Source organism: Thermothelomyces thermophilus, chromosome 2, assembly GCF_000226095.1.
Source record: "Thermothelomyces thermophilus ATCC 42464 chromosome 2, complete sequence".
In the NCBI taxonomy this organism is placed as follows: Eukaryota; Fungi; Ascomycota; class Sordariomycetes; order Sordariales; family Chaetomiaceae; genus Thermothelomyces; species Thermothelomyces thermophilus.
Genome location: NC_016473.1, coordinates 1087611 through 1112568, shown reverse-complemented (window position 1 = coordinate 1112568; position 24958 = coordinate 1087611). Strand labels below are relative to the sequence as shown.

Here is a 24958-nt window from a genome sequence, read left to right as displayed (position 1 = left end):
ACCCAACGGAAAGTTGTAAGGCTTCTTTTTCTTTATTTTGTTGTCAATACACACAGATGACTCTTGATTTTGTACATCCGTCCATCACCCACCCCCCTCACCCCTTTCCCACTCCCATCGGCCACCTAGAATGGATCGGTTAGTCTACAAATCGTCCCTCGTCTTCTCGATCCCCCAGGGCTCGCTCGTCAGGCTCGTGATGCCCGCGCTGTTCTCGCACGTCTTCCTCCCGCTCTGCGGGCCCGGCTTGGGCGCCTTGCTCACGTCCGTCACACTCTCCTTGAGGGCCGTAAGCAGCGACTTGATGGTCTCGGGCGTCAGGTCCTCGTAGTAGTCATCATTGATCTGCACCATGGGCGCGTTGACGCAGGCGCCCAGGCACTCGACCTCGGTGAAGGTGAAGAGCCCGTCCTTGGTCGTCTCGCCCTGCTTGATGCCCAGGTGCTCCTTGATCGCCTGCACGATGGCGTCGCTGCCGCACCCGCCCAGCTGGCACGGCGTCTGTAATTTTAACCGTCTTGGTTAGCCCTCTGAGCCCTCGGCTAACGACCCGGGCGAGACATGATAGAATGAAGGTAGGTAAGGAGGAAGTGGGGAGGGAGGGGAAAAGGAAGAAGGGGAAAAAAGGACGAAAAAAAAAGAAAGAAAAAAAAGAAAAAAAAAGGGGGGGGGGATTACCGTTGTGCAGGCCTGGACGTGGAACTTGCCGACGGGGGTGCGGTTGTACATGGTGTAGAACGTGGCCACCTCATAGACGCGCATCGGCGGCATCTCGAGGATGCGGGCCACCTCGTTCATGACGCTGATGCTGGTGAAGCCGTGCTGGCGCTGGCCCAGGTCGAGCAGCGGCATCACGGCCGCCTTCTTGTACTGCGGCGGGTAGCGCTTGAGGATCTCGGCGATGATGCGCTCGTTTTGCTCGGTGAACTTGAAGGGGATGTCGGGGTTGTTGTCGGGGGTGTTGCGGTGCTGCGATTTTTGCGGTACGTGACGGACATCTGATATCAGCTGGGTTCCTTGCTCTCTCGCCATCTCGAAATGCCTCCTCGGGCTGCCTCTGCGGCGGGCGGGCCGCGACCACTCACCACCATGAGGGTGTCGCTCTGGTTCCTCGCCGAGAGCGAGAACGCGCGGGTCGGCAGCGCCATTGGCCGCGCTACCCGGCTCGCCGTCCGGGCGACCGTCCGCGTGAGGAAGGGGGTCAGCTTGCTTGCCATGGCTGCGGCTATGTCGAGCAATTGGCAAGCGTTGATCGGTTTCAACGGCGTCGCAATTGCTGGGCCCCGGACTGAGCGTCGTTGTCGAGTTTCGGAGCTTTCGCTCGTTCGAGTGAGCACTGGCCACCAGCTCTCTGAACAATAGATGCAGACTGATTGGCTGACCGCCGGGTTCGTTTTCAGCGATATTCTCTTAACCGAGGTTGTACTTCATTCTTTCACCTTGCCAATCTCGTACGGTCACACAGTCGATTCCTAGCTCCACTAGCTACATAATTCTCTTGGAAGATGCATGAACAACAGTATATACTCCGTAGTGCATTATCCAGTTACTGCTTCGTTGCACCTGACGTTTGCTGCGTAGGCACCTACCATGAACTGGAACCCTCATTGACCCGGCCACCATGAAACCTCTAAGCTACCTTACTAGTGCAAACGTTGCTTGGTAGGTAGTCTTGGTCAGGTAGTGTACAGTACCTCCTCCACCAGACTCGAAACCTGTTCGGTTCAGGCCGCGAGCATCTCCATCCCGCCGCCACGGGACGTAATTGCACACCGACGGCATCCTACCCGACAACTCTAGAGTGCATATCTAGTGGAAATACGCTACCCTAGCATGCGCGCAGTGCTCTCAAGGCGCACGCCGTCGACGATTAATAGCAGAACCGACATCAAACGGCGCTGCTTGAAGATGATCGTCGATTTCTACTGTAGACCAGATCCTGAGGGACATGATTCTCTGCAGGGTCAATCGACCGCTTTCAGTTCCGGGTTTCAACGTCTCTTTCGCCAATCTTCCGCCCCAAAACCAACTAGTACCCCCGTTGGTCCCCAGGTTTCCGTGCGCCCCACGCTTAGCGCTGCCGCACGGCGCTGCATGAAGGTTTGGACATCAGATCGACAACACAACCCACCACTATGGGAAGGTTGGAGAAGCTTGGGAGCCGTTCGTCAGCCGGCCTAATTAGGAAAGCTTCCGCTTTTGTCTGTTTTTGGATGCGGATTACCCGTCCCCTGACGGGGCCCGTGATACTGCCTAATGTGACGTTTTTTCTGGGCATGGGACGGCATTGACGGTTGCGCGCGCATGTCACACGGCGCAGGCCACGGCTCAATATACCGCGCAGTATATCTGAATATATTGCCTCCCCATCTCGAGAGCTGGGGCCCCGCCCTCTTGGACTACCGGTCCGCAAGCCACCGTGTCGGCAAGTTGACTCCGGCTTCGCTCATTTGTTCACGATGGCGCGCGGGAATCAAGGATGCCGTCATCCTGCCTGCTGGCCTTGGCCAACCTCCCCGTGCTTCAGTAGCTCGGTGCCATCTCGGGCCATCATCCGGATCCAAGGGTTCGTTGCCGGGCGCCGCAACCCGTAACCACACTCCCGGGCTGTATAAATACCGGGGCGAGTTGCCCCTGGTAGTTTGGTCTTTCAACCCCCCACCCCCAGGCCGACTCGAGTCTCTCTCTCCCCCCGTCTCAGCCCATAATCACAGCCACAGGTCGCCATGAAGCTCTCCCTCTTTTCCGTCCTGGCCACTGCCCTAACCGTCGAGGGGCATGCCATCTTCCAGAAGGTCTCCGTCAACGGAGCGGACCAGGGCTCCCTCACCGGCCTCCGCGCTCCCAACAACAACAACCCCGTGCAGAATGTCAACAGCCAGGACATGATCTGCGGCCAGTCGGGATCGACGTCGAACACTATCATCGAGGTCAAGGCCGGCGATAGGATCGGTGCCTGGTATCAGCATGTCATCGGCGGTGCCCAGTTCCCCAACGACCCAGACAACCCGATTGCCAAGTCGCACAAGGGCCCCGTCATGGCCTACCTCGCCAAGGTTGACAATGCCGCAACCGCCAGCAAGACGGGCCTGAAGTGGTATGTATTCCCGCGGCCCGAGGGACATCAGGTTGGGCAAGTCGAGACTGACGGAGCTCGCTTCTCCCGTATAGGTTCAAGATTTGGGAGGATACCTTTAATCCCAGCACCAAGACCTGGGGTGTCGACAACCTCATCAACAACAACGGCTGGGTGTACTTCAACCTCCCGCAGTGCATCGCCGACGGCAACTACCTCCTCCGCGTCGAGGTCCTCGCTCTGCACTCGGCCTACTCCCAGGGCCAGGCTCAGTTCTACCAGTCCTGCGCCCAGATCAACGTATCCGGCGGCGGCTCCTTCACGCCGGCGTCGACTGTCAGCTTCCCGGGTGCCTACAGCGCCAGCGACCCCGGTATCCTGATCAACATCTACGGCGCCACCGGCCAGCCCGACAACAACGGCCAGCCGTACACTGCCCCTGGGCCCGCGCCCATCTCCTGCTGATCATCGGTAGTGGTGCGACGGTCTAGGCCAACCGTTCTAAGTGATGCTTTGATTCAACTTAAGAGAGAGGTAAGAGGAAATAGGGGAAGAAAGAAGGGGAAGGGGGGGTTGTGTTGTCAACCCCGAGGAGGACACACACGTCGTGATGTCGCAGCGGTGGGAGCCGGTTTTCGGACTCGGCCTGTTATCCGGCGACATTCTTTGATCGCATCGCACTTCGCAAATGGTACCAAAGACCGAATATAACCTGCATGCACTTACACTTCATGCTTTTTTTTTTTTTGTGGCCTTTTTTGTGGCCTTTTTTGTTCGCCCGTTGTTCGCTTGGTCCGGACAGAAAATGACAAGACTATCATTGCGAAGGGGAAGTCTCGACGCGTGGGGACCTTCCAAAGGTGTCTACTGTGTAGATTCGAATGACCGAGCCACGCGAGCTTAAAGATTATCGATTATCGAGTGCCATGGAGCGAAACAATAACCCGTCCACCCCAATTAAACACAACAATCTCAAAGGTCGCGATGAAGAATCTCCGTGGATTATCCGTAAAGCCGTTCCACTTCCTTCCAGGCCTCGGCGCCTCTCGCCCCCCAGGTTCGGCGGTTTTGGCTCCACACGTCATGGAACCGTCGGCCTTGTCGGGAAGCACGGCAAAGCTGCACAGAGGAGCGAGGCTGCAGCGGAGAGCGGATGCACAGAGTGGGGTGGCCGGAAATAAATCCTACAAGTTGCAATAGCATGGAACTGGCTGCTTCCCCCGTATGAACCCGCTGAAAAATTACTCGTCAATTGAGTTACATGCCATCATAGCAGTTCCTCACGGTCCCTCGGCGTCTCGCGGATCATCGCTCCCTACGCAGTGCGCATATCCATGGACGTAATTGGGCTGTCGAGATCACCGAGGTCCCATCATCCGCAGCGAGGGGAACGTTTCGAAACGCGAGTTTCCGATAGCTTAACTATTCAGCCTCAGGTACTGTATATGCTTGTACATAGCTTACACTAATGAGTATGTGGCATCGCCTGGCCGTTTAACCAAGGTAGTTAGTTATAATCGTTGCGCCACCCAGCGGAAACAAGGCGCGACGAGCAACCGAGCGCGAAGCGCGAGGTTCGTGTGTGCTCAGCACGAAATTGAGAGTGCGACCTTTCCATCTTGGGCGGCAAGGTGATCGGTGCTCACAGACCTCCTCTATCAAACCTCGAAGGCCCCACAGGGTGGCTACCGTTCGTTCACTAGCTACGGAGGTTGGCCCAGAAAGTCCATCCCCCATCCCAGGATGCCAAGGTCTTGGCATACAGTATAGTCAGCTGACACTACAATAGACACTTACACACTTTTTTACCAACCCGACTTCTAGACTTATCCAACACTTCAAAACTAGGCTTATTTTAAGCATTTGAAATAGCATTCAATTCGCTATTTTACTTGCAATCAAAGGAGGTCAATTTACCAGCAGTTATGTCGCTTTCCTCTGGCCTAACTACTTCTAAGTCTGTTGCTGACGTCTTCCACGTATTAGATACTCCAGCTCTCCCTAACGAAGTCTATCTTCCTCGGGTCAACAACGCCTGTGTTCGTTAGACAATAGTGGTATGTTTGCCATGCCCAGCAGGCACTCCAGGTACTACGGGCATTTCGGGCATTACGGGCACTTCGGACTCTCTGGGCATAGTAGGCTCTGTCGGTACTAAGCTAGTTAGAGTAGGTCTATTAACCTTGGAAAGACAGCTTACCAAAACGCTCCAGAATTATCACGGCTACTGAATTTGGGAGATTTGTAGGCTCTGGCATCAAGGTTGGGCAGGGAAAAACCCAGATATGTGGGTGGAGATCAATTTGCAATAGAAATTACAGATTAAAGAAGATTGTGTATGCACTTCGCACGTTGTCAGCAGCCCGGGCTTGGCATGCCTTGGGGGATGGACTTTCTGGGCCAACCTCCGTACAAAGTAATCCGTACACTAGCGTGGTGTAGGCTGCCCGACAGAAAAACCAGGGTCGCCCGCCCCTTCCAGGGATCACTGATCTCACCCAGGACCGCATCAACTAGGTGACGCCGAGCATTGCCCTCTACAACATAATCCGAACATTCCCCCCCCCCCCCAAATTTGCCAGGGCGAGAAGACCGCATTTCGCCACGCACAAGCAGTGTACACAGTAGTGAACTAGTAGTTATATATAGTGTTTCAAGATCCTGGCTTTTCCTACCTATGCACTGGTTCTGCCTACCTAGCACGCCGGCGATCCCCGTTCCCGTGGGTGCAGCGCCGCGATGGAGCGCCATGCAAGTCGCCAGCGTAAAAAGCGCGAGTCGTGGCCGCTGTCGGTGGAGCAGTTCGCTAAGCTCACCACGCCATCCCAGCCGATCCGAGCGCCCCCACCCTAGTGTACTTGTCCGCCCCGGCGGCTTTTGGGCGGTCCCGTCTGATTCGAAATTCGCGCAAAGTTGGCAGCAGAAAAAAGCCTTGTCCATCGTCGCACGCCTCCGTGCCTCCGGCGGCCAAGCTTTCTTGTTCCGCCGATTTGCCCCACAGCAGTTATTTTGTCTCGTTCCTTCCCACCTGCCGGTTCGATTCTCGCTGTCTGATTCCCTTCTACCTCTTCCTAACCTCACACGACACCTTTCCTCTGGAAACAAGGAGACTGCCACGCCCGACTATTCCCCCAATTGGCCCGTCGTCCTTCCACCGCTCAGCTGTCTTGTGTGTCGTTCACCCGGTCTTTGCGACTCTCTTGGTGCCCTCGATTCCCGCATCCGCCAATTGCTGCATTCATTCGGTCAATTCGACCTTTCTCATCACACCCTCGGTCTTCACCCATCCCGCTTCCTTAACCCGCATTAAAGGCGAAAATGTGAGCAACCTCCCACACTCAATTGGTCGATCTTTCAACCCCCATTTCGCAATCTGCTTTCGGGCCAATTTGTCTCTCTGAGCGGCTCCCGGGCACCTTGATGTCGTGGACCTGAGCACCATGACGGATGCCAAGCATGCCACAGCAGTTGTGGTGTTTGCGGTCCCTTGCACCCTCATTGCTTAGTGCTGGGGCCCACGCAACCCCGCCAAGCAAAAACAAAGAAGAGGAAAGAAACCGGGGGAGCTCTCGTGCGTCCGTGCGGCTGGGCACCGGGACCGCCCAATTGGCGATCTTGGAGCGCATCAATTTCTCAATTAGATGCGATTTCTCGTTTCTTCGGACCCCGAATCGCTAACTTATCTCGTTTCTCTAGTATCCTTAATCACTCCGTCAAAATGGCCGCCATCAACTACTCCCTCGTCGCTCGCGACAGCTTCTCCACGCTCGCCAAGCGTTCAAATTGGGCTGGCAGGAACGCCGGTGTCATGGTCGTGTTCTGCGTCGTCTTCGTCGTCGGCGTTGGGCTCATCGGCCTCTGGATCTACAAGAAGGTGCTCGCCCGCAGGGAGAAGCGCCAATCCCACGTCTAAGCGGACTCATATGACTGGGGTTCTGGGAGGCATTGCGGGTGGGGGACCGGCCAGTCCGGGATGGGCAATGAAGTAATGATTTGCTACATGCAAGGGGCGGCTTTTCTTGTTAGACATTGGGGGGAAAGAGCGGGGGGATAAAGAGACTCTTGGAAGGTTTCCTGGCCCTGCTCAGCAGGGAAGGATTCCTGGGGAAAAGGAGAGTGGTTCGGCAAAAGAAGGATGGGACGCAGTCCTGATCCGGATCGGTTTGGCGGCCGTTTTGCGACGATACCCGGCGATTCAATCCTGCAGCATCACCGCAACAGCACCTCTCTGGTTTCTGCTTGCTTCCACTGACATCCGATGTTTTAGGCGGCTTTCGAGAAGGCCGCTTGCTCGGAGTTGTTTGAGAATGGTTGGGACGGAAATCTATGGAGGCGTTGTTCTCGGTCTCGTCGATGTCGGTATCTGCCCATCGGATCTCGGCAAGAACCTTTATCCTGATGTCGCGATATTCTCACACGGCGCGCCGGATCTCGCCATGGGGAACTTTGGCAGCTCATATTTACTATACTTTTTTTTCTTCTATAATACTACCTGATACCTTCACTGATTCCGACAACCATCGCCCAGTTTTCGCTGCCTGTTCGTACATGTGCACACCGTGAAACCCATTCGGATATTAGCCGGAAGGCCGCTGACACTGTGGAGTTAATTGTAATTGCGCGCCGTGGGGGCGCACCACGGAAAATGCCGCACCTCGCTCACCGATCCACACCCCCAAGCTTCCCTCTTTCTTTCTTGGCTTGCTAAGACTTCCAGCCAATGCTTGGCCTCCGCCCAGTGTGGCTGGCCGAATCTGGGGTGCATCGCGGACGCGATCTTGATCATCGCGGCCAAGACCTGGTGCCACCTACTATGTAGATGCACATTGGCGTTGTGAACGGAGCATGTCTGTCTGTCTTCTTTCTGAGAGGCTTGTCTTCCTTGAATTACAGGCGGTCAGCTTCCATGCTAACCCTATATTATTCCTCTGTTTCTTTTTGATTTTTTCCCCTTTCCATTCTTCGTCCTTTCTTCTCCCCCGAGCTTTCCCAAGCCTCGTTTCCTTCCATTTTTCCCCTTCCAGCCGTGTACAAGCAAACTGGACAGCCGGAGATCAGGCTGCAGCAGTGCCATTGACATTAATGAAAGCCCCGAACGCTCTGTATTCGGAGAGAATCGAGAAAATTGGAGCGGGCCATTTGACAGGTCTTAGCGAAGAACGCAAAATTTCGGTACCGTCGATTTGTTGTTCAGTCTGATTCACCAGCGGGGATCTTGAAAACGCTTGGTTTGATACGATTATTCCATAGAAACAATGGATCCATACGAGATGCCGCCCTCTCCCGGTGGTGCCAGCGTTAAAGATCAAACCGCTCCCGAGACGGCCTCCGGGGTTTGTACAGCAGTTCCTTGATCGTGAGTGAACATGGTCCGTTGCGTGAAAGGGATAGGGTTTGCCAGGATAGCCGCCCTCCCACAAAAGAGCATAAGAAAGAAGGGGGACAAGCAACTCGGAATCCCGGGACGCCAGGGATAGCTGAATCCAGTCTATCATGCCTCGCCAGCTGTATGTACATCAACCCATGCTCTTATAGTCTCAACACCAGTCACTCTAAGTGTATAAATCCGGCTTTTCGAGATGTATCAGCCCATTGGCAGGCTGCGTCGATGAAACGTCAGCATAATACTAGAAGCTCTCACCTTAGTCAAGGGCACGAGTACTCACCGGCACAAACTGCCTCAACCGCACGCCGGCCTCCCGAAACACGGCCGCCGCCTCCTGGTCCATGCTATACCCCTGCGAGTAGACCACCTCCCCGATCCCAACCTGCACGATCTTGATGCTGCACGTCAGGCACGGGCACGTGTCGCAGTAGAGGACGGCGCCGTCCCGGAGCCTCTCGCGGCCGGCCTCGAGCAGCGCGTTCTCCTCGGCGTGGATGCACAGGCAGGTGGACAGGCCGTGGCCGGACCCCTGGGCGGCGTTGCAGCGGCCGCAGCCGCCCTCGCCGCAATTCCGCAGTCCGCGCGGCGTGCCGTTGTACCCCGTCGAGATGACGCGCTTGTCGCGCACCACGACGCACCCGACCCGCCGCTTCATGCAGTTGCTGCGCTGCGCGGCGAGCGACGCCAGCGCCATGAAGTACGAGTCCCACGAAGGCCGCAGCCGGTCCGGGTTGAGCAAGTCCAGCTTGCCCAGGGTCGCGTACAGGTGGGCGAGGGAGGAGGATGTGTTGAGAAGCCGGACCGCGGCGCGTGAGACGAGGGGGTTGACGCCGGTGACGGGGTCGTAGAGGTGGGCGTCCGAGAGGGCGGCGAAGGTTTCAAAGGAGTCTAGCGTGGGAGCTGCCGCGGGCGGCGAGCCGTCTGGCGGGGCGGTGCTATTGGGGAGGAGGGCTTGGCGCTGTTTTTGGCGTGCCTGATATCGCTGCCAGCGGACGGTGATGGGGGCATCAACGCTGAGGAGGAGGAAGAAAGGGCGGCGGGCGTATTGATCGAGGACGGATTCCGAGGGGATATCGGTGGTCACCCACCGTTCGCGCCAATGCTTGGTGACGAAGTCGAGGAGGTCGTCGGGGCTAGAAAAGTGGTATGGATGTTTCGACGAGGTTCCGGAGCTGCTCAAGCTGCTGCTGCTGCTGTCCGCGGGGGTGGCACCGCCGGTGGTATGTTCTGTGCCATGGTTGGGCCGGAGATCCAGATGGAGTTGGGTGAAGCCATGGTGGTCAACCAGATAGCGAGCAATAGTGTGTTTGCCCGCGCAGATGCCTGGCGGTTTGCCGTGTCAAAAAAACAGTCAAGAGACAAGATACGCAGAACAAAGGCAGGAAAGGGGGATATACTGCCGCAGATGCCGATAAACATGGTTGGGTAGGAATATATTTCCTTTGCCTGTCTTTCACAATTCACTCCGAAACTCAGGTGGTTGCGCAAAAAAAAAAAGAAGGTATAAAAAAAGGGACAAAAAAGATTGGACCTCGAAATACGCACTACGTACTGCTCTCCTGCGTAGCGTGTGGAAGGAAGGGACGATGCCACCGAGAAGGGCTAACAGAGTTCCGACGCGTTCTGCAGCCACTTTACGCGTCGGGGCGAACGCTACATAGTAATCAAGCCTTGGCGTGAAGAACCGCAGATTAGCCGGCGGGGCATCCCTGTCTCAGCTCTCATTCTAGTGTTGTCGGCGGGCGGGCGAGTGAGTGCGGGGCAAGGCAAGCTCGGAGCTCTCCAGCAGGCTGCAGCGCTGCAGCGGCGTTGGCTTGCTGACGAGATCCAACAACGAACCTTGGGCTCGTAGCATGGATCCTGTGACACATCTTGGTCATCTAACAGAAAACAGCTGACCGATATAGAAGGGAATCACACACATACACACATACACACACACACACACACACACCGTACTTATTGTTAGGAACCATCTAGTTCCAGTGTCGCTTCATCCAAGGTCATCCACATCACCACGTAATCGAAGTACCCAGATATACCTAGTTTATACCTCACAGGTCACCTTCCGTGCAGATACTCTACTCTTTAAAGCTCCGACTTGCACGCTTTACAAGGAAACATCAAGGTCCTGCCAGCCACCTCAAGAGACCTGCAGAGTTTCTACTATTCTTCATCATATTCTCGGGTCGCGCTACCTCTCGTTACGTCACGAACGAGCGTCTGTTCCACGCCACGCCAACTGCAATACTCATCCAACTGAGCGGCCAACCACGATGGCCGCACTCAAGTTCGTGCCTTTCTCGTCAGAGATTGAGCTGCCATTCTATTCCGCCCTTTTCTCGTCCAAGCTCGACCATGACAAACTTGACGACTCAGCGCGCCCGGTAATGGGCCTGTACGAGCCCCGCTCACAAGCCGACTCTCAGGGCGCCAGGATGCAGATTCTCGGAAGCGCCCTCACTAACAGAGAGTGAGTTCACCTCTTGCGCGACATTTTTTTTGCGCCAGGGCCGATGGCCTAACGACAATGCAGCGTGCCCGCTGGCATGACGCGCGCCAAAGGCTACATCAAAAACGTCAACACGATTGAGGAGTTCAAGAACACGGACAAGACTGCCATGATCACGGATGCTGGTCGCCAGGTGTGTATCCAAATCTCTCTCAGCGTGCTTGCTGCTGAGACATTGGGCAGATATGGGAGGCGATCCAGGACGGCACCATCTACTCGGTGCCCTCACTCCTTTCATCCTTCGCTATCCTCTCCTTTGCCGACCTCAAAAAGTACCAGTTCACCTACTGGTTCGCGTTCCCCGCGCTGCACTCGGATCCCGCGTGGAAACAGACGGGGCCGGTCGGACACATAACCCCAGACGAGAGCACAGCACTCGTCGACGCCGTGGGCACCTGGCGGTACGCTGTAAGCACCGAAGGGGAACACGGATTCTTCCTGGCCAAAAAGGTCCGCGGAGAAAACGGGGCGCCCAGGCAACTGCCTGAAGAAGACGCAAGCCCGGATATCGGGTATCAATGGCAGATTGGCTCCCTTCGAGACTTCGAGACCGGGTTTTTCAACGACGTGCCGGAAGAAGACCGATATGTTGCCTTTGTGGACCCATCCAACTACCCCGAGTCACCCTCGTGGCCGTTGCGGAATCTCCTGGTCCTGATCAGGCAGAGGTACCGTCTGAACAAGGTCCAGATTCTGTGTTACCGCGATATCCAAGCGAGGAGGCACGAAGCCCGGAGCATAATCCTCCCCCTGGCATCAGATGCCGCCGACGTGACGCCAGCCACCAAGATGCCCAACGTCACGGGCTGGGAACGGGATGCCAGCGGAAAGCTGAGGCGACGGCTGGTAAACTTGACAGAATACATGGATCCCACAAGGCTGGCCGACCAGGCGGTGGATCTCAACCTGAAGTTGATGAAGTGGCGCCTGGCCCCGAACCTTGACCTCGACACCATCAAGAACACAAAGTGCTTGTTGCTCGGTGCTGGCACTCTGGGGAGCTACGTCTCCAGAAACCTGATGGGGTGGGGTGTGCGAAAGATCACCTTTGTCGACTACGGTGCTGTCTCCTACTCAAACCCGGTCCGACAGCCGCTGTTCCAATTTGAGGACTGCCTCAGCGGGGGAAGGCCTAAAGCGCTCCGTGCCGCCGAGGCTCTGAAGGATATTTACCCGGGCGTCGAAGCTGAGGGCCATGTCCTGTCCGTCCCGATGTTGGGCCATCCCGTTCTAGACGAGGCCAAGGTGAAGGCGGATTTCACCAAACTGCAGGAGCTCGTCGATGCGCACGACGCCATCTTCCTGCTCATGGACACCCGGGAGTCGAGATGGCTGCCGACCGTGATGGGGAAGGCCTCCAACAAGATCGTCATGAACGCGGCGCTTGGGTTCGACACGTACGTGGTGATGCGGCACGGCGCCCTCCCCGAAGACGGCAGCGAGGAGACGCTGGGGTGCTACTTTTGCAACGACGTTGTCGTTGCGGCGGATGTGAGTGCCCCCCCTTCCCCCCCCCCCCCCCCCCAGCGCTAAGCTGGGAACTAAGCAACTAAGAGAGGTGTATAGTCCATGAAAGATCAGACCCTCGACCAGCAGTGCACAGTCACGCGGCCGGGTGTGGCGGCGATCGCCTCGGCACTCCTGGTGGAGCTGCTGACCAGCACGCTGCAGCACCCCAGGAAGCACCATGCGCCGGCTCCGGTGCCCTCCCAGGGATCGGGATCCAACTATGAGCGTGACCCAGTCGACCACCCCCTAGGCCTCGTGCCACATCAAATCCGGGGCTTCCTCTCGAATTTCCAGAACATGGTCATCCACGGCAGGTCTTACCCTCAGTGCAGCGCGTGCAGCAAGCCGATCCTCTCGGCGTACAAATCCGAGGGGTGGGAGTTTGTCAAGAAGGCGCTTGACAGCAGGGACTACGTCGCTGAGCTCAGCGGCCTGGCGGAAGTGCAGAGACAGGCGGAGGCGGCTGCTGCAGAGGTGGAGTGGAGCGAGGATGAGGGTTTGCCCGAGGAAGGCGAGGGAGTTCTGCTCTAGTCACAGAGGAACTCGGAGGCTTGGTCCTGTCAGCTACATCTCGGAGCTCGGAGTTTTGGTTGCGCTTTTAAACACTTGGGGATGGACAACTTGGGTCTCGGGCGTGCTTCACTTTCTGATAAGGTTCGGCTTGATTCCAGTTTCTAGGGTTTGAAAGAGATGATTGCTTTACGATTTAGATACATGCATCGAGCAGAATTCATCCAGCGTTTATTCCTCAAACTACCTACCTACGCAGTAGGTACCTGCTACGGTTCGAGCATGTCGGAGAGCTAACAGTACTGAGTGGATTGCCAAGAGTAGCATGTCATGATAAGCGGTGAAGAGCGGCAGAACTTTTCGGCAAGCCCCAAGTGCCCAAATTATTTTTCGAATTCAGCCGCTCCCCTCGCTTCTCAGTTTTTGCCTGCGCAACAGTTGCCCGGGACAATTGAAGGACAAAATGGCTCAAGGCGAAGTGAAGAAGAAAGCGAAAGCCGACCCTGGCGGAAAAGGCGGCAAGGCCGGCGGCAAGCAGCAGCAGAAAAAGAGCGGCGTGACGAAACCGAAAAAGGCCAAAACCACGGCCGACAAGATCCAGAAGAAGTACACCGCGGGACTGGTTGCAAAGACCGAACAGATGCTTGGTGAGCGAGCCGGGCATCTCGAACTGATTGGCAAGGGGAGGAAGAAGGGCGCGGAGAAGCAGTTCAAGGGCGGAAGTCGCAAGTTTGGTTAGGTGGTAAACGACCTGTGGCAAGTTCGGGCCTAGTGTGAGGAAATCGGTTTCTCTTCGAGGACGACGAAAAATTCGCCGCGGTGTCGCAGCAGCAGCAAAGGACGGAAAGAGACAAAAAAAAAGATATGCTCGGCTACTATTCTCTCTTGCCCTGTGTGTTCGCGACCAGGACTGGACAAGCTACCGTTTAACACTTTCGGCCGACGGCAATAGCGGTCAATACCTCCTTGACAACCGCCGCATCCCTCTCAACGTCGACGCGCCAGCTCGCGACAGCAATGCGGACCGCTTTCTTCCCCTCCCACTTGGTCCCGCTGACAAACATTCTGCCCGACGCGTTGATGCGATCGACCAGCACCTCGTTCAGCTCGGGGTCCTTGGCCCGGAACAGCACGATAATGTACGTGCTCTCCAACGACGCCTCCTCGGTGGGGAGCCACTCGTAGTGGTCCGAGTCCCGCACAAAGGCAGCGATCTCCCGCGCGAGGAGGACCATTCGGCTCAGCATGGCGGCGATTCCTTCCCTGCCCTCGCTCAAGAGGACGGCATACACCGGCAGGGCGCGGAAGCGGCGGGAGTTCTCGATGCCGATGTCGAGCGGGCTCAGAATGGCGTTGGGATCGCCGGGAGATGATGCGAGGTACGCGGCGTTGGGGTTGCTGCAGACCTGCGTGAGGACGGAGGCGTGCTGGCAGAGGAAGATGCCGTTATCGTAGGGCTGCGGGGAATAATATCAGGACAGGCGCTTCGGGCTTCTTCATAATGAGAATGGCACTTACCACGTTCAAGAGCTTGTGTCCGTCCGCTGCGATGCTGTCCGCCAACTCCAACCCGGCAACGTTCGCGTGCAGTCCCAGGAACTCGTCTGTTTTGGGCAACGCACGGGCGAAGAGACCAAACGCTAAACACGTCAATATCCATGGACCTCGTAAAATCTTGACCATTCTAGGAAAGGGGGGTGGAGAGACATAAAGAAAGGTGAAGGAAAAAAAGAAGGGGAAGAAGCACTTACCCCCATCAACGTGGATCCAAGCCCCGTACCGGTCCGCCAGGCTTCTCAGCTTGGGCATATCCAGAACGTTGGTGGCGAACCTCCCCGTGTTCACCTCCCCCGCGCTCACCACCACGATGCTCAATACACCCTCGTCTTCCCTCTCGAGCTCCCTCTCGACGGCGTCCAGGTCCAGCCTCCACGGCTCGCCCGGCACGCCGACGTCCTTGATGCTGCCGTGGCCCAGCCCGACCAGGCTGGCCGCCTTGGCGAGCGACGAGTGGCCCATGCTCGTCAGCACCTGCACCTCTCTCACGCCGCCCGCCAGGCACGCCGCCAGCAGCCCGTCCCCGGCGACCGTCTTCTTCCCGCCCGCCCGAGCCGCCCGCGCGTTCACCACCGCCTCGCGCCCGCACGCCAGGCCCAGGACGTTGCTCGCCGTCGCGCCCGTCGTGAACGTCCGCCCGGGCCACCTGGGGTCGGTTCTCGCTCCCTTCCCCTCGTCGTCCTCCTCGCCGTCGAGATGCAGAAGGTCGATCAGCATCCGCAGCGCCGCATCCTCGACTGCCGTGCTGGCCGAGTGCGTCCACCCGGGGCCCTCCTCCTCCTCCTCCTCCTCCTCCTCCTCCTCCTTCTCGGGGGCACCGGAACCGGGACCGGGAGGGAGGGGAAAGTGCACCTGCACGTTCTGGTCGAGCGCCGTGACCAGGTTGTCGGCGGCCTCGGCGACGGGCAGCACGCCGCCGGTGACGAAGCCGTAGTAGCGCGGGGAGAGCGCCTGCGCGTTGAGCGCGGGCAGCAGCGCGGCCAGCAGGTGCGCGTGCGTCTGCGCCGCGCCCCTCCCCTCCAGGTAGGACGGCGACCCCCGCGTCGGCAGCGACGACAGCGCCGCGGCGAGGGCCTCGCGCGTCGGGAGGACGGGGCGACGATCGGAAGGCTGCTGGTGGCGGTGGTGGTGGTGGCGGTGCTGGTGCTGGCCGTCGTCGTCGTCGTCGTCGTCCCCCCCGCGGTGGGTCTTGGTGCTGATGGCGTGGCGGAGGCGGATATAGCTCTGGAGGAGGAAATCGGTTTCGGGATCGGTTGTTTCGGTTTCAGGGTTGGGGTTGTTCATGGCGGCAGGCGTACCAGTGGTGCTGGTGGAGATGGGCATGTCTGTGGTGTTTGCGGGGTCTGTGGTAGGCGGGTGCGCCATGGCTGCGGTTCAGAGCCGGTCGTGCTACGTCCGACGTGTTTCACGTATGACCCTGAGTTGTTTAAGGAGGTGGGCGGAGATTCCCGGGCATGAGGCCTAATTAAGTAGAAAATTGAGGTAGAAGTATTATGGTTTGAGGGTCTCAAGTTTGCATCCGACAGGCCCACTTCTCCGACAGGCGCGTGTACGTCTTAACGGCGGATTGACGGCTTGGATTAGTGACAATATCAGAGTATGGAGTATAATCATATTGTCGGAAGCTGTAGAGCTTCCAAACGTATTAGCTACGCGTTTGCCACAGCTGTATAAGGCTGTTCAACGCATTAGCCAGTCCCTTTGTCTATAAATACCACTCGTTTTATCTCCTTTATAGATAGCTTCAACAAGGCACTGTCTCCTTCGTATAGCTACCTACTACAGACTGCTTTCAACGCTCCCGGAGCTCCTACTACGTTCGGTAGTTATAAGCCCGGCGCCTTGACTACTCCTCTGCCAACGCATCTTTAATATTAGTAGTAGCTTCTTCTATTATAAACTCTCTTACCTTGCTTTAATACGCTTTCGACGACGCGTCTATTATGTCCGAGATCCTAGTTAAGACTTCTACGTACCTTATAGGCCCTAGTTCCTAGAACTTATAGTATATCGAACTATAGTCGTAGGCTAAATTTGCCGGTATATAGGGATTCGTTAACCCTAACGGCGACCGTAAGCTAGATCTAGAAGTTCCGTAGTGCCTAACCTGTAAATAAGCTAGAGATAACCTTATCTTAGCTTCCTAGAAGTAACTTATGGAAAGATTATCGCCCTTAATATCTATAGATTTAATGCCTTCTAATATGGCTATTATAGCTAAATTTGTATAATTATAAGACTCCTTTTATAAAGATATTATATATATTATAGACGTTAATAAGTAGATAGGATAGCTATAATACTAGCTAGTATATATTATAGATTCTAAACTCTATAAAGCTATAAAAGTATATAAGAAGAAGGATATTAACCTTATTAAGGGGATTATCTAGGCACTTTACTCTATACTTACGCTATCTATTATAACGCTTTATACGATAGTTATAGTATAATATATAACTAGTCTTAATACAGCTAAACGTTTGGGAGTTAATCTATAGCGCTAGATTTATAACTTTAATATTGCCTTCTAGTAAGCTATCTAATATAATATTCTAGAAGTATAGGGTATATAAGGACTTTATACCTTTCTTAATATTATTACTATATATATCCTATTAACCTAGGTAGCAAATAAGAGGATAGAAATCGAGCTTGCTAATAGATAGGATAGTTACTTTTAGAGCTTAATACCCTTGTTACGATAGCCGAGATCCTAATTAATAATGACATATAACCTAGAGTCTCTTAGAAGTATAGAATCTTCTTAATAACTTATATACTAATACTTCTTATAGCTTAAAAGAGTAGTAAGGAGAGAGGTAAAGACTTATATAGAGACTCTTATAACGGTTAGTAGCATAATATAAGATATCCCTATAAGCGTCTAAGATATCTATAGGATCTAGTAGACTACTATATACTTAAGTAAGCTATCTATAGTAATAAGTAACGCTTATACCTTTCTAATAAAGAGTATAAGAGGATTTATTAGGAGCTTAATAAGCTAAAGTAAGCTAGACTAAAGAGCTAATTTATTACTAAGTAAGGGGAGCTATTCTATTTTAGGTAGTTAGGGGTAGTATACTCTAGTTCCCTTAATATATTAATTATTAGCCTTTAACTACTTAGTAAGCTCTTGACTTACTATAGGGTATTTAGTATAGTTGCTCTATAGTATTATCCTCTTTTGGAAAGCACTTTACTAGACTTATATAATATAACTTACTTAGTTAATAATAAGAAGTTCCTTTTACCTAGGACGTTCGTTAAGGTAGAAGATTTTAAGTTTGTTAAAGTAGGTATAATAACCTTTCCTATTAGTAGGAGGGGTACTTAGGTAATCGAGAATGTTCTAAATAGACTATATAGACTATATATTAAGAAGTTAACGCTAAAGGATATCGCTATCGTCAAAGGATTCTATATTAATATTATCTCGGAAGCTCTATTACTTAAGGTAGGCGCTTAGTACTATAGCTTAGACTATTTATTACGTTTTAGAATATTAGAAAATAATATTATTCTTTGTAAATTAGAATATAAGTATAATCTTACCTTCCTTAAATATAAGTTACTTTCCTATTACCTAAGCTTCTTAGACTATATCTTAATTAGTAAAGTAGATATTGTAAATATTTATATATCCTTATGGAATATGTTTACTATATACGGTAGAAGGTCCTAGACGTAAGTATTACCTACCGTAAAAGAAGATACTAAGGATCTTTAATACTTAAGAACTAGCTACCTTAGACTAGAAGCGTTAAAAGCGCTTATTAATAACGCTAGAAATGTCTATATTAAAGGGATAGTATATATTAAGTACGAGAGCTATACTTATACTTATATAAGTAAGATTATCTCTAGGAAAACACTACCTAAATAAAAGTCTACATACCTATTCCAATAAGTAGCCTAGGATCTATTCGACTACCCTAAAGCGATTAATAGATTGCGATAGCTACTTATAATTATTAATAAGTATAGTAGGAAGCTCTTCCCTTTCCTCTTGACGACAAAGTCACTAGACTAGATTATAGGAGTTATCTAGAATTTCGAGAGCTAGGTAAGACGCTAATACGGGCTTACTATCTATAAGATCAAGTAGGATAACGATACTACGACGATTAGTTTAGCAAGGTATATACTAATACGCTACTAGGCTTAGGTTATAGAAAGTAGTATTAATCTTAAACTCTTACCTTTATATATCTATAAGCCTAATAGACTAGTAAAGCAAGTAGGGCAAGAACTAATCTTACGCTTAATTAAGATACTAGATAGTGTAAATCTCCCTATAAAGCTCTAGTTAGAAAGTATATAAGCGGTAGTATACTTATATATAATAAGCCTAAGCCGTACTTACTTATTTAGAACTCCTAATAAGGTACTTTATAGCTAGTTTAAATAGTATTTTCGCTAGTATAAACCTAGTTTAATAATTACCTTACCTAGCGACTTATATCTAGATTAGAGTAGTATCTTTATATATAGATGCCGGGTATATATCCTCTATAAGGATAGGGAGGCTAAGTAGCGTATAAAAGATTTTAAGGTATTATTATATAGGCTAATAAGGTATCTTATAGAATATTACGCTTCTAATATCTATTATATTTAGATACCCAAGCTCGATAGGGTTATTATAACTTGTAACGTTCGCTTTAATGAGAAGACTTTCTATCGTCTAGGTAAAGAGTAGCTAATAGAGTTATCGCTAGTAGTAGCGAGCTAGGAAGTTAATTAGTTTGATCTTAGCAAAGATTCCTAGGATAGCGATTTTCTCTAGGAAGCACTATAATAGACCTAATAACTAGTAGAAGACTCTATTATAATAGCTTAGCCCCCTCTATTGTAAGAGAGTCTAGCGGTAGACTAACCTCTCCAATAGGGTTAAGACTTAGGGGTAAGGGAGCTCTCCGATACGTAGCTTATAAGCAAGTAATTAGTTCTAAAGACTCTTATGGTAGAGGTATAAGTAATGGACGAACTTACTAAATAGATAGAGAGCTTTAGAGGACTCTTAAACCCTAAATATATGCCTAAGCCCTTGGTAACTTGCCTTACGCCAGCTAGTAAAGGGGATATATACTAGGAAGTAGGAGGGTTTAAATTAGGGCCTTCCTAGTCGCTAGCTAGCTAACTAGACGCTAGGGAGAGTAGGGGAGCCGTTGAATCTAACGGAGAAATGCCTTCTATAGGAGAATCTAACGCGCGTAATAAGTAGACGGAAGAGCTAGGAGCTAGGGACGGTATTACTAATATATTATACCTAGCTAGGCTAGAAGAGTAGGGCATTAAGCAAAGTCTGGATTAGCTAATATATCCTCTAGAAGGTAAAAGTAAAAGAGAAGCTATTTGATAACCTCTTACTAGGAGAGGCAGAGGTAGGAGGAGGGCTTATAAGCCTAGGAACCCTATCTAGTCAAGTAAAAGGCTATAAAATAAAGAGAAGGTCAATTACTACTACTTCTTTATCTATATAATTAAGGAACTTTAGCAATAGTTCTATAAGACTTACCTATCTAATTAATAGGAAGCTTACCTAGAGGACTAGAGTATAAGAACGATATATACAGTGTTTGTTACTACTATATAATAGAAGGATACTATATACCTTGGAGTAGCCTTAAATAAGCTATATTAGTATATTAACGATCTTACTCGTATTCTTACTAACTAGCGAGACCTATATAACTACCTATTAGGATAATAGTTTAAAGACGTAGCTTACAAGGAGATATATAACTTAGAGAGTAGGGGAATATAGAAGATTATACTATATAAGTAGGCAAAGGCACGACCTATTCTATTAAAATAGGTCTTTATATATAAGTTTAATAAGGATAGTTTCTTAGAGAAGTATAAGGCAAGGATCTATATATAAGGAGATCTATAAGATATTAGCTTAGTAGAAAGTATATATATAGCTACTCTAGCAATGTAATTATTCCATATAATAATAGCAATCGCTATATACTTCGACTTAGAAGTTAAGTAGTTTGATATAGCGTAAGCGTTCCTTAACGCTATAACGAACCCAACTCAGACTTCTTCTAAAAGGGTTTAGACGAAGGTAGATTGAGCAGGACAAGCAGGCAGGTCGTCTAAGGGATTCGGTGAAGCCAAAGGGTTCATAATAACACTAAAGTTGTCTCTTATAGTAATTAGTAATGCTTGGTATAAGTACTGTGATTATAGATAGATTGCTATTACTAGTAAACTCTTAGAGTTTACCTAACGAGTGACTATCTATATGTATATATAATCCTAGTGATTACTCCTGATTATGGTGATCGTAAGTGATTGTATGATGGTGATTACCTTGATCGCTAGTGAGCGTAGTGATTACTATGCTTCCTATGTTGTAATTAGTCCTTTCGTTCCTTTGGCTTGATTAGCCTGTTTGTGCCGGTGGTCTAGGTGGCATTTACATATATATTTCTATAATATAATGCCCTCCCTTTAAGGCTTTCGACCTAAAAGCCCTCTTTTAGGCTATTTTAAATAGCGCTAACATCCCTTACGTTCCTTATACGTATTTTTTTTCTTAGCCCCTTATTACCCTTTATACTATTAATTATACCGTCTGACGTATATAGATCTCTAGCGTCTATTTGCTATAAGCATTTAGCTTAGTTTATTTCCGATCACGGGTTTGTAGTAATGGTATATTCCTATTATATAGAGTATAACTAAGTATATAAAATGATTAAAAAATCTTATCGCTACGAGGCTTATATACGTTAGGGTTATACTTACGATAGTTCTAGCGTTCTAGTTTCTTCTTATAAGTTCCTATTTCCTTGCAAGGGTATGTCTCTAATTATAATGTAGTAGATCGTATCATATACGAGCAACGTCGTTTAAAGGCTAAAGAGAAAGAGGTCGAAGCCTTGTTACGAGAATATTAATATAAAGCTTCTAAGGCGTTAGCCTATCTAACTTGGGTTCGTAAATAACGAGAGTTCCTAGTAGAGAAGGGGGTAGATATAGTTATACGGGGTTTGTCGAATCTAGATAAATTGGAGGCGGTAGAATAGCAGGAATCGGGGGCTATCGTATAACTTAATAATAGCGTTGACGTTGTTAATTAGGGCGCTATTTTTAGTTCTATCCTAGGTTTACCTTTGGCTAATCCGGGTTCTACCGATAAAACTATTCTAGTTTCCTAGGGTAATTTAGGTTCTTAACGGGTTCCTATGAGTTGTCTTCTAGTCCGAAATTAAGCTATTTAACTAGGTATTATAGTTCTCTATTAATAATGTATAAATCTAGAATTTCTTTAACGTCCTATTCTTCTTCTTTGTCTTTTACTTTAATATATATAGCAACCTTAGCATTCTTTAGTACTAGTTTAAAAAGCGAAATATAAAAAATATCTATCTATAGTTATATAGATAACGGTAACGATAGTTAGTAGTTAGATGTTAAAATTCGTTCTTTGATAATAAAGGGTCTAACCTTCTTAAAGTCTAGCTTTGTATTTGGTCGTTTGGTTTGTAAGTTTCGTATAATTAGGTAGAATTTGTCTCCCTTCTCTAAGCAAGGTCCCTTAAGCTTATATTTATTATAGTAGTTCTTTATTCTGGTCTTGATAAACTTGAGTTCCTTTTTAAGCTTTTTATATAATATATATATTTGTTCCGCTTTGACTGCTGCTCTTGGTACTATAACCTCTAGTCTTTGCCTAAGGTCTGCTTTATATCCGTAGTTCGCGAAGAATGGTATGACTTTGGTCGTCTCCATTAGTATTATATTATAAGCGAGTTATACTATTGGCAATAGTATAACCTAGTCATCTTACTAGTAGTTAATGTAAGAGTAGAGGTATTATTTAATAACTTAGTTTAGTTGCTCTGTTTGTCTGTTAGTCTATAGGTAATATGTTATTAATAGCTTGCTATTAACGCCTAATCGTTATATTAACACTTGCTAGAACTTTAATATAAACTTAGTATCTTTATTAGTAATCTATTCTTATAGCTAAGCATATACTAATATAACTTGCTAATATATTACGTCTACTAATTATTTAGCTATCTAAGACTCCTTATAGGGAAAGAAGTATACCTATTTAGTTAGGTAATCTACTATAATAAAAATACTATTATAGATTACTTCTATAGCTATATCTTTAGATTTTAGCAGCTTTATAATAAAGTTTATTATAACTAAACTCTATAGTTTATTAGCTATTAGTAGTAGCTAAAGTAGCCTATACGGCTTATATCGTACCGTTTTACTTCAATTATAAATGTCATAGTTCTATACGACTTCCTTAACTCGTGCCGTTAACTATAGAAAGTTATAGTGTTTCCTAACTTATACAATAGTCTTTATAACTTCTTTATATCCTCCGAGTTTCAACTTATAGAGTTCTCAAATCATTCGTAGCTATTGATCCCCGTCGTGGATATATACTTTACCTTAGTACCAGAGTTTCCCATCTCTTTCTTCTACTCCGTTAGGTATTACTAGTCTAGGTACTGCTTAATACTATGTCTCGTTAATCCTTTCTTCTCGAAAGATTACGTAACATTCTAGGAACGAGTCAAGTAGATTATCTTCTATGGGTATCTGCGTTTTGTAATATAGCGTTCCGTCCGTTCGTTCCTTAAATAACGGTAGTGTTATTTCCGTTCGTCCTTCCGTATAATCCGTTTGTCGGCTTAAGATGTCTACTTATATGTTCTCTTTGCCCTTTTTATAGCGGATCTTAAAGTTAAATTCTACAAGGAATTCTGCCTATCGTATTTATTATCTATTAAGCTCCTTTGTTATTATAAAGTATTGTAAATTCTTATAGTCTATATATACTTATACCGGTTTAATTATACTACTAAGGTATAGTCGCTATTCCTTAAAAGCTTCGATAATCACAAGTAGTTCCTTATTATAGATTGGATAATTGAGACGTAGTCTATTAAGCTTCTTTGAAAAGAAGGCTATAGAATATAGCTTTCTTTGTTCATCTTATTATTCTAATTGTCCTCCAATAGCGTAGTCTAAAGCGTCCGTTTCTACCTTAAATAGCTTCTTAGGATTTGGTAATACTAGTACTAGATCTTTAGTAATAGCATTATAGATCTATATAAATGCTTACTTATATTACTCTTCCTATTAGAATTTAGCGCTCTTCTTAGTAAGTTCATACAAAGGTTGTATAATCGCTCCGAAATTTCTAATGAACATCTAGTAGAAGTTTATAAATCCGATAAAGCTTTATACTTCCGTAACTAACGTTAGTCGTAGCCAATTCTTAATAGCTTTAACCTTTAAAGGTTCTATCTATATTTGTCCTAGGGATATTTTATATCCTAAAAATACCGTTTTCCTAACGTAGAATTCGCTTTTTTCCTTATTAACTAATAGTTTATACGTATATAGTATGCCTAGCACTGCTTTTACGTACTTCCGGTATTTATCTATTGTTTTAGAGAAGATAAGTATATCGTCGAGATAATATACCGTAAATTTATCGAGAAAAGGTTAGATAGCTTGATTATTTAGGGCTTAGAACGTTACTAGCACGTTTATAAGTTTAAATAGCATGACAAGGTACTTATAGTAGCTATAGGGTATCCTAAAGGCCATTTTCTACTCGTTGCCTTCTTTAATCTATATATAGTTATAGGCCAATAGTAAGTCAAGACATATAAAATATTAGGCTCCTATTAACTAATCTTAGAGCTATAAGATTAGTAATAATAGGTATTAGTTTTTTATAATCTATTCATTAAGTTGCCAATAGTCGATATATAATTATAGCTTTCCGTCTTTCTTAGGTATAAATAGGATTAGGTAGCCTGCTAGCGATGTCGATAGGCAGATATATCCTCTTTAAAGGTTTTCCTCTAAATATCGCTTAAGTTCTTTATTCTATATCTAGCTTATATAGTAAATCTTAAAGAACTTTAGTCATGCTCCTTCCTTAAGCTTGATCTCGTAATCCTATAGGCCGTGTTTTAGTAATCCTTCTAGATACTTCGGTTCGAATGCTAGGTATCCTTTGTATTCTTTCGGTACTTCCCTAGTCTCATCTCGTCTCTTAGTTTTCTAATAGTATATAAACTTGGTTCCGTCTATAGCAATGCTAGCGATTTCTCCTATCTTAACCTACTATTCTAATTATAGTGCTCCGTATTCATCAATAGAGAGAATAGCTATCGGCGGTTTGGCTCGTTCCTCCTATTACGATATCGATATCATTATACCGCCTCTTCTAAAGTCTGTAGTGGTCTGTCTACCATTGTCTGTCTCTTGTAGTAGATCTATAGGATATGCCTTCCTTTGAGCATTGTCTACTTGTAATCCTTATATACTTCTTATCTCACTAGTCGAATATAACTCTATTTAGGGTTATAGGTAGCTACTATTCTTCTAGCTAATGTCTAGGTTATAA

At 48.7% G+C, this 24958-nt stretch overlaps 7 protein-coding genes across 7 annotated transcripts; 4 read left to right on the top strand and 3 right to left on the bottom strand.

Annotated features, from left to right (window-relative positions):
* Nucleotides 1-1327, bottom strand: MYCTH_2300433 (uncharacterized protein). The gene is made up of 3 exons (XM_003661214.1): nucleotides 1086-1327; nucleotides 679-969; nucleotides 1-501 (listed from the first exon to the last, which is right to left on the bottom strand). The coding sequence occupies exons 1-3, from the start codon at nucleotides 1215-1217 to the stop codon at nucleotides 145-147; spliced, it is 780 nt and encodes a 259-aa protein (XP_003661262.1). The 5' UTR covers nucleotides 1218-1327; the 3' UTR covers nucleotides 1-144.
* Nucleotides 1328-2709: 1382 nt separating this feature from the next.
* On the top strand, nucleotides 2710-3800 carry MYCTH_79765 (glycoside hydrolase family 61 protein). The gene is made up of 2 exons (XM_003661213.1): nucleotides 2710-3097; nucleotides 3172-3800. Exons 1-2 carry the CDS (start codon nucleotides 2727-2729, stop codon nucleotides 3539-3541), a joined length of 741 nt encoding a protein of 246 aa, XP_003661261.1. The 5' UTR covers nucleotides 2710-2726; the 3' UTR covers nucleotides 3542-3800.
* Nucleotides 3801-6127: 2327 nt separating this feature from the next.
* On the top strand, nucleotides 6128-7604 carry MYCTH_2314467 (uncharacterized protein). Its single transcript, XM_003661212.1, has 2 exons — nucleotides 6128-6396; nucleotides 6773-7604. The coding sequence occupies exon 2, from the start codon at nucleotides 6795-6797 to the stop codon at nucleotides 6987-6989; it is 195 nt and encodes a 64-aa protein (XP_003661260.1). The 5' UTR covers nucleotides 6128-6396; nucleotides 6773-6794; the 3' UTR covers nucleotides 6990-7604.
* A 788-nt stretch (nucleotides 7605-8392) lies between these two features.
* On the bottom strand, nucleotides 8393-10138 carry MYCTH_2300428 (uncharacterized protein). The gene is made up of 3 exons (XM_003661211.1): nucleotides 9860-10138; nucleotides 8743-9785; nucleotides 8393-8676 (listed from the first exon to the last, which is right to left on the bottom strand). Exons 1-3 carry the CDS (start codon nucleotides 9879-9881, stop codon nucleotides 8629-8631), a joined length of 1113 nt encoding a protein of 370 aa, XP_003661259.1. The 5' UTR covers nucleotides 9882-10138; the 3' UTR covers nucleotides 8393-8628.
* A 411-nt stretch (nucleotides 10139-10549) lies between these two features.
* Nucleotides 10550-13226, top strand: MYCTH_2300427 (uncharacterized protein). Its single transcript, XM_003661210.1, has 4 exons — nucleotides 10550-10935; nucleotides 10999-11107; nucleotides 11158-12465; nucleotides 12541-13226. The coding sequence occupies exons 1-4, from the start codon at nucleotides 10739-10741 to the stop codon at nucleotides 13012-13014; spliced, it is 2088 nt and encodes a 695-aa protein (XP_003661258.1). The 5' UTR covers nucleotides 10550-10738; the 3' UTR covers nucleotides 13015-13226.
* Nucleotides 13227-13456: 230 nt separating this feature from the next.
* MYCTH_46719 (uncharacterized protein) lies at nucleotides 13457-13732 on the top strand (the record flags this gene model as incomplete). The annotated part of the gene is made up of 1 exon (XM_003661209.1): nucleotides 13457-13732. One exon carries the CDS (start codon nucleotides 13457-13459, stop codon nucleotides 13730-13732), a length of 276 nt encoding a protein of 91 aa, XP_003661257.1.
* A 56-nt stretch (nucleotides 13733-13788) lies between these two features.
* Nucleotides 13789-16120, bottom strand: MYCTH_2300423 (uncharacterized protein). The gene is made up of 3 exons (XM_003661208.1): nucleotides 14745-16120; nucleotides 14512-14633; nucleotides 13789-14450 (listed from the first exon to the last, which is right to left on the bottom strand). Exons 1-3 carry the CDS (start codon nucleotides 15913-15915, stop codon nucleotides 13920-13922), a joined length of 1824 nt encoding a protein of 607 aa, XP_003661256.1. The 5' UTR covers nucleotides 15916-16120; the 3' UTR covers nucleotides 13789-13919.
* Between the last annotated feature and the right edge of the window lie 8838 nt (nucleotides 16121-24958).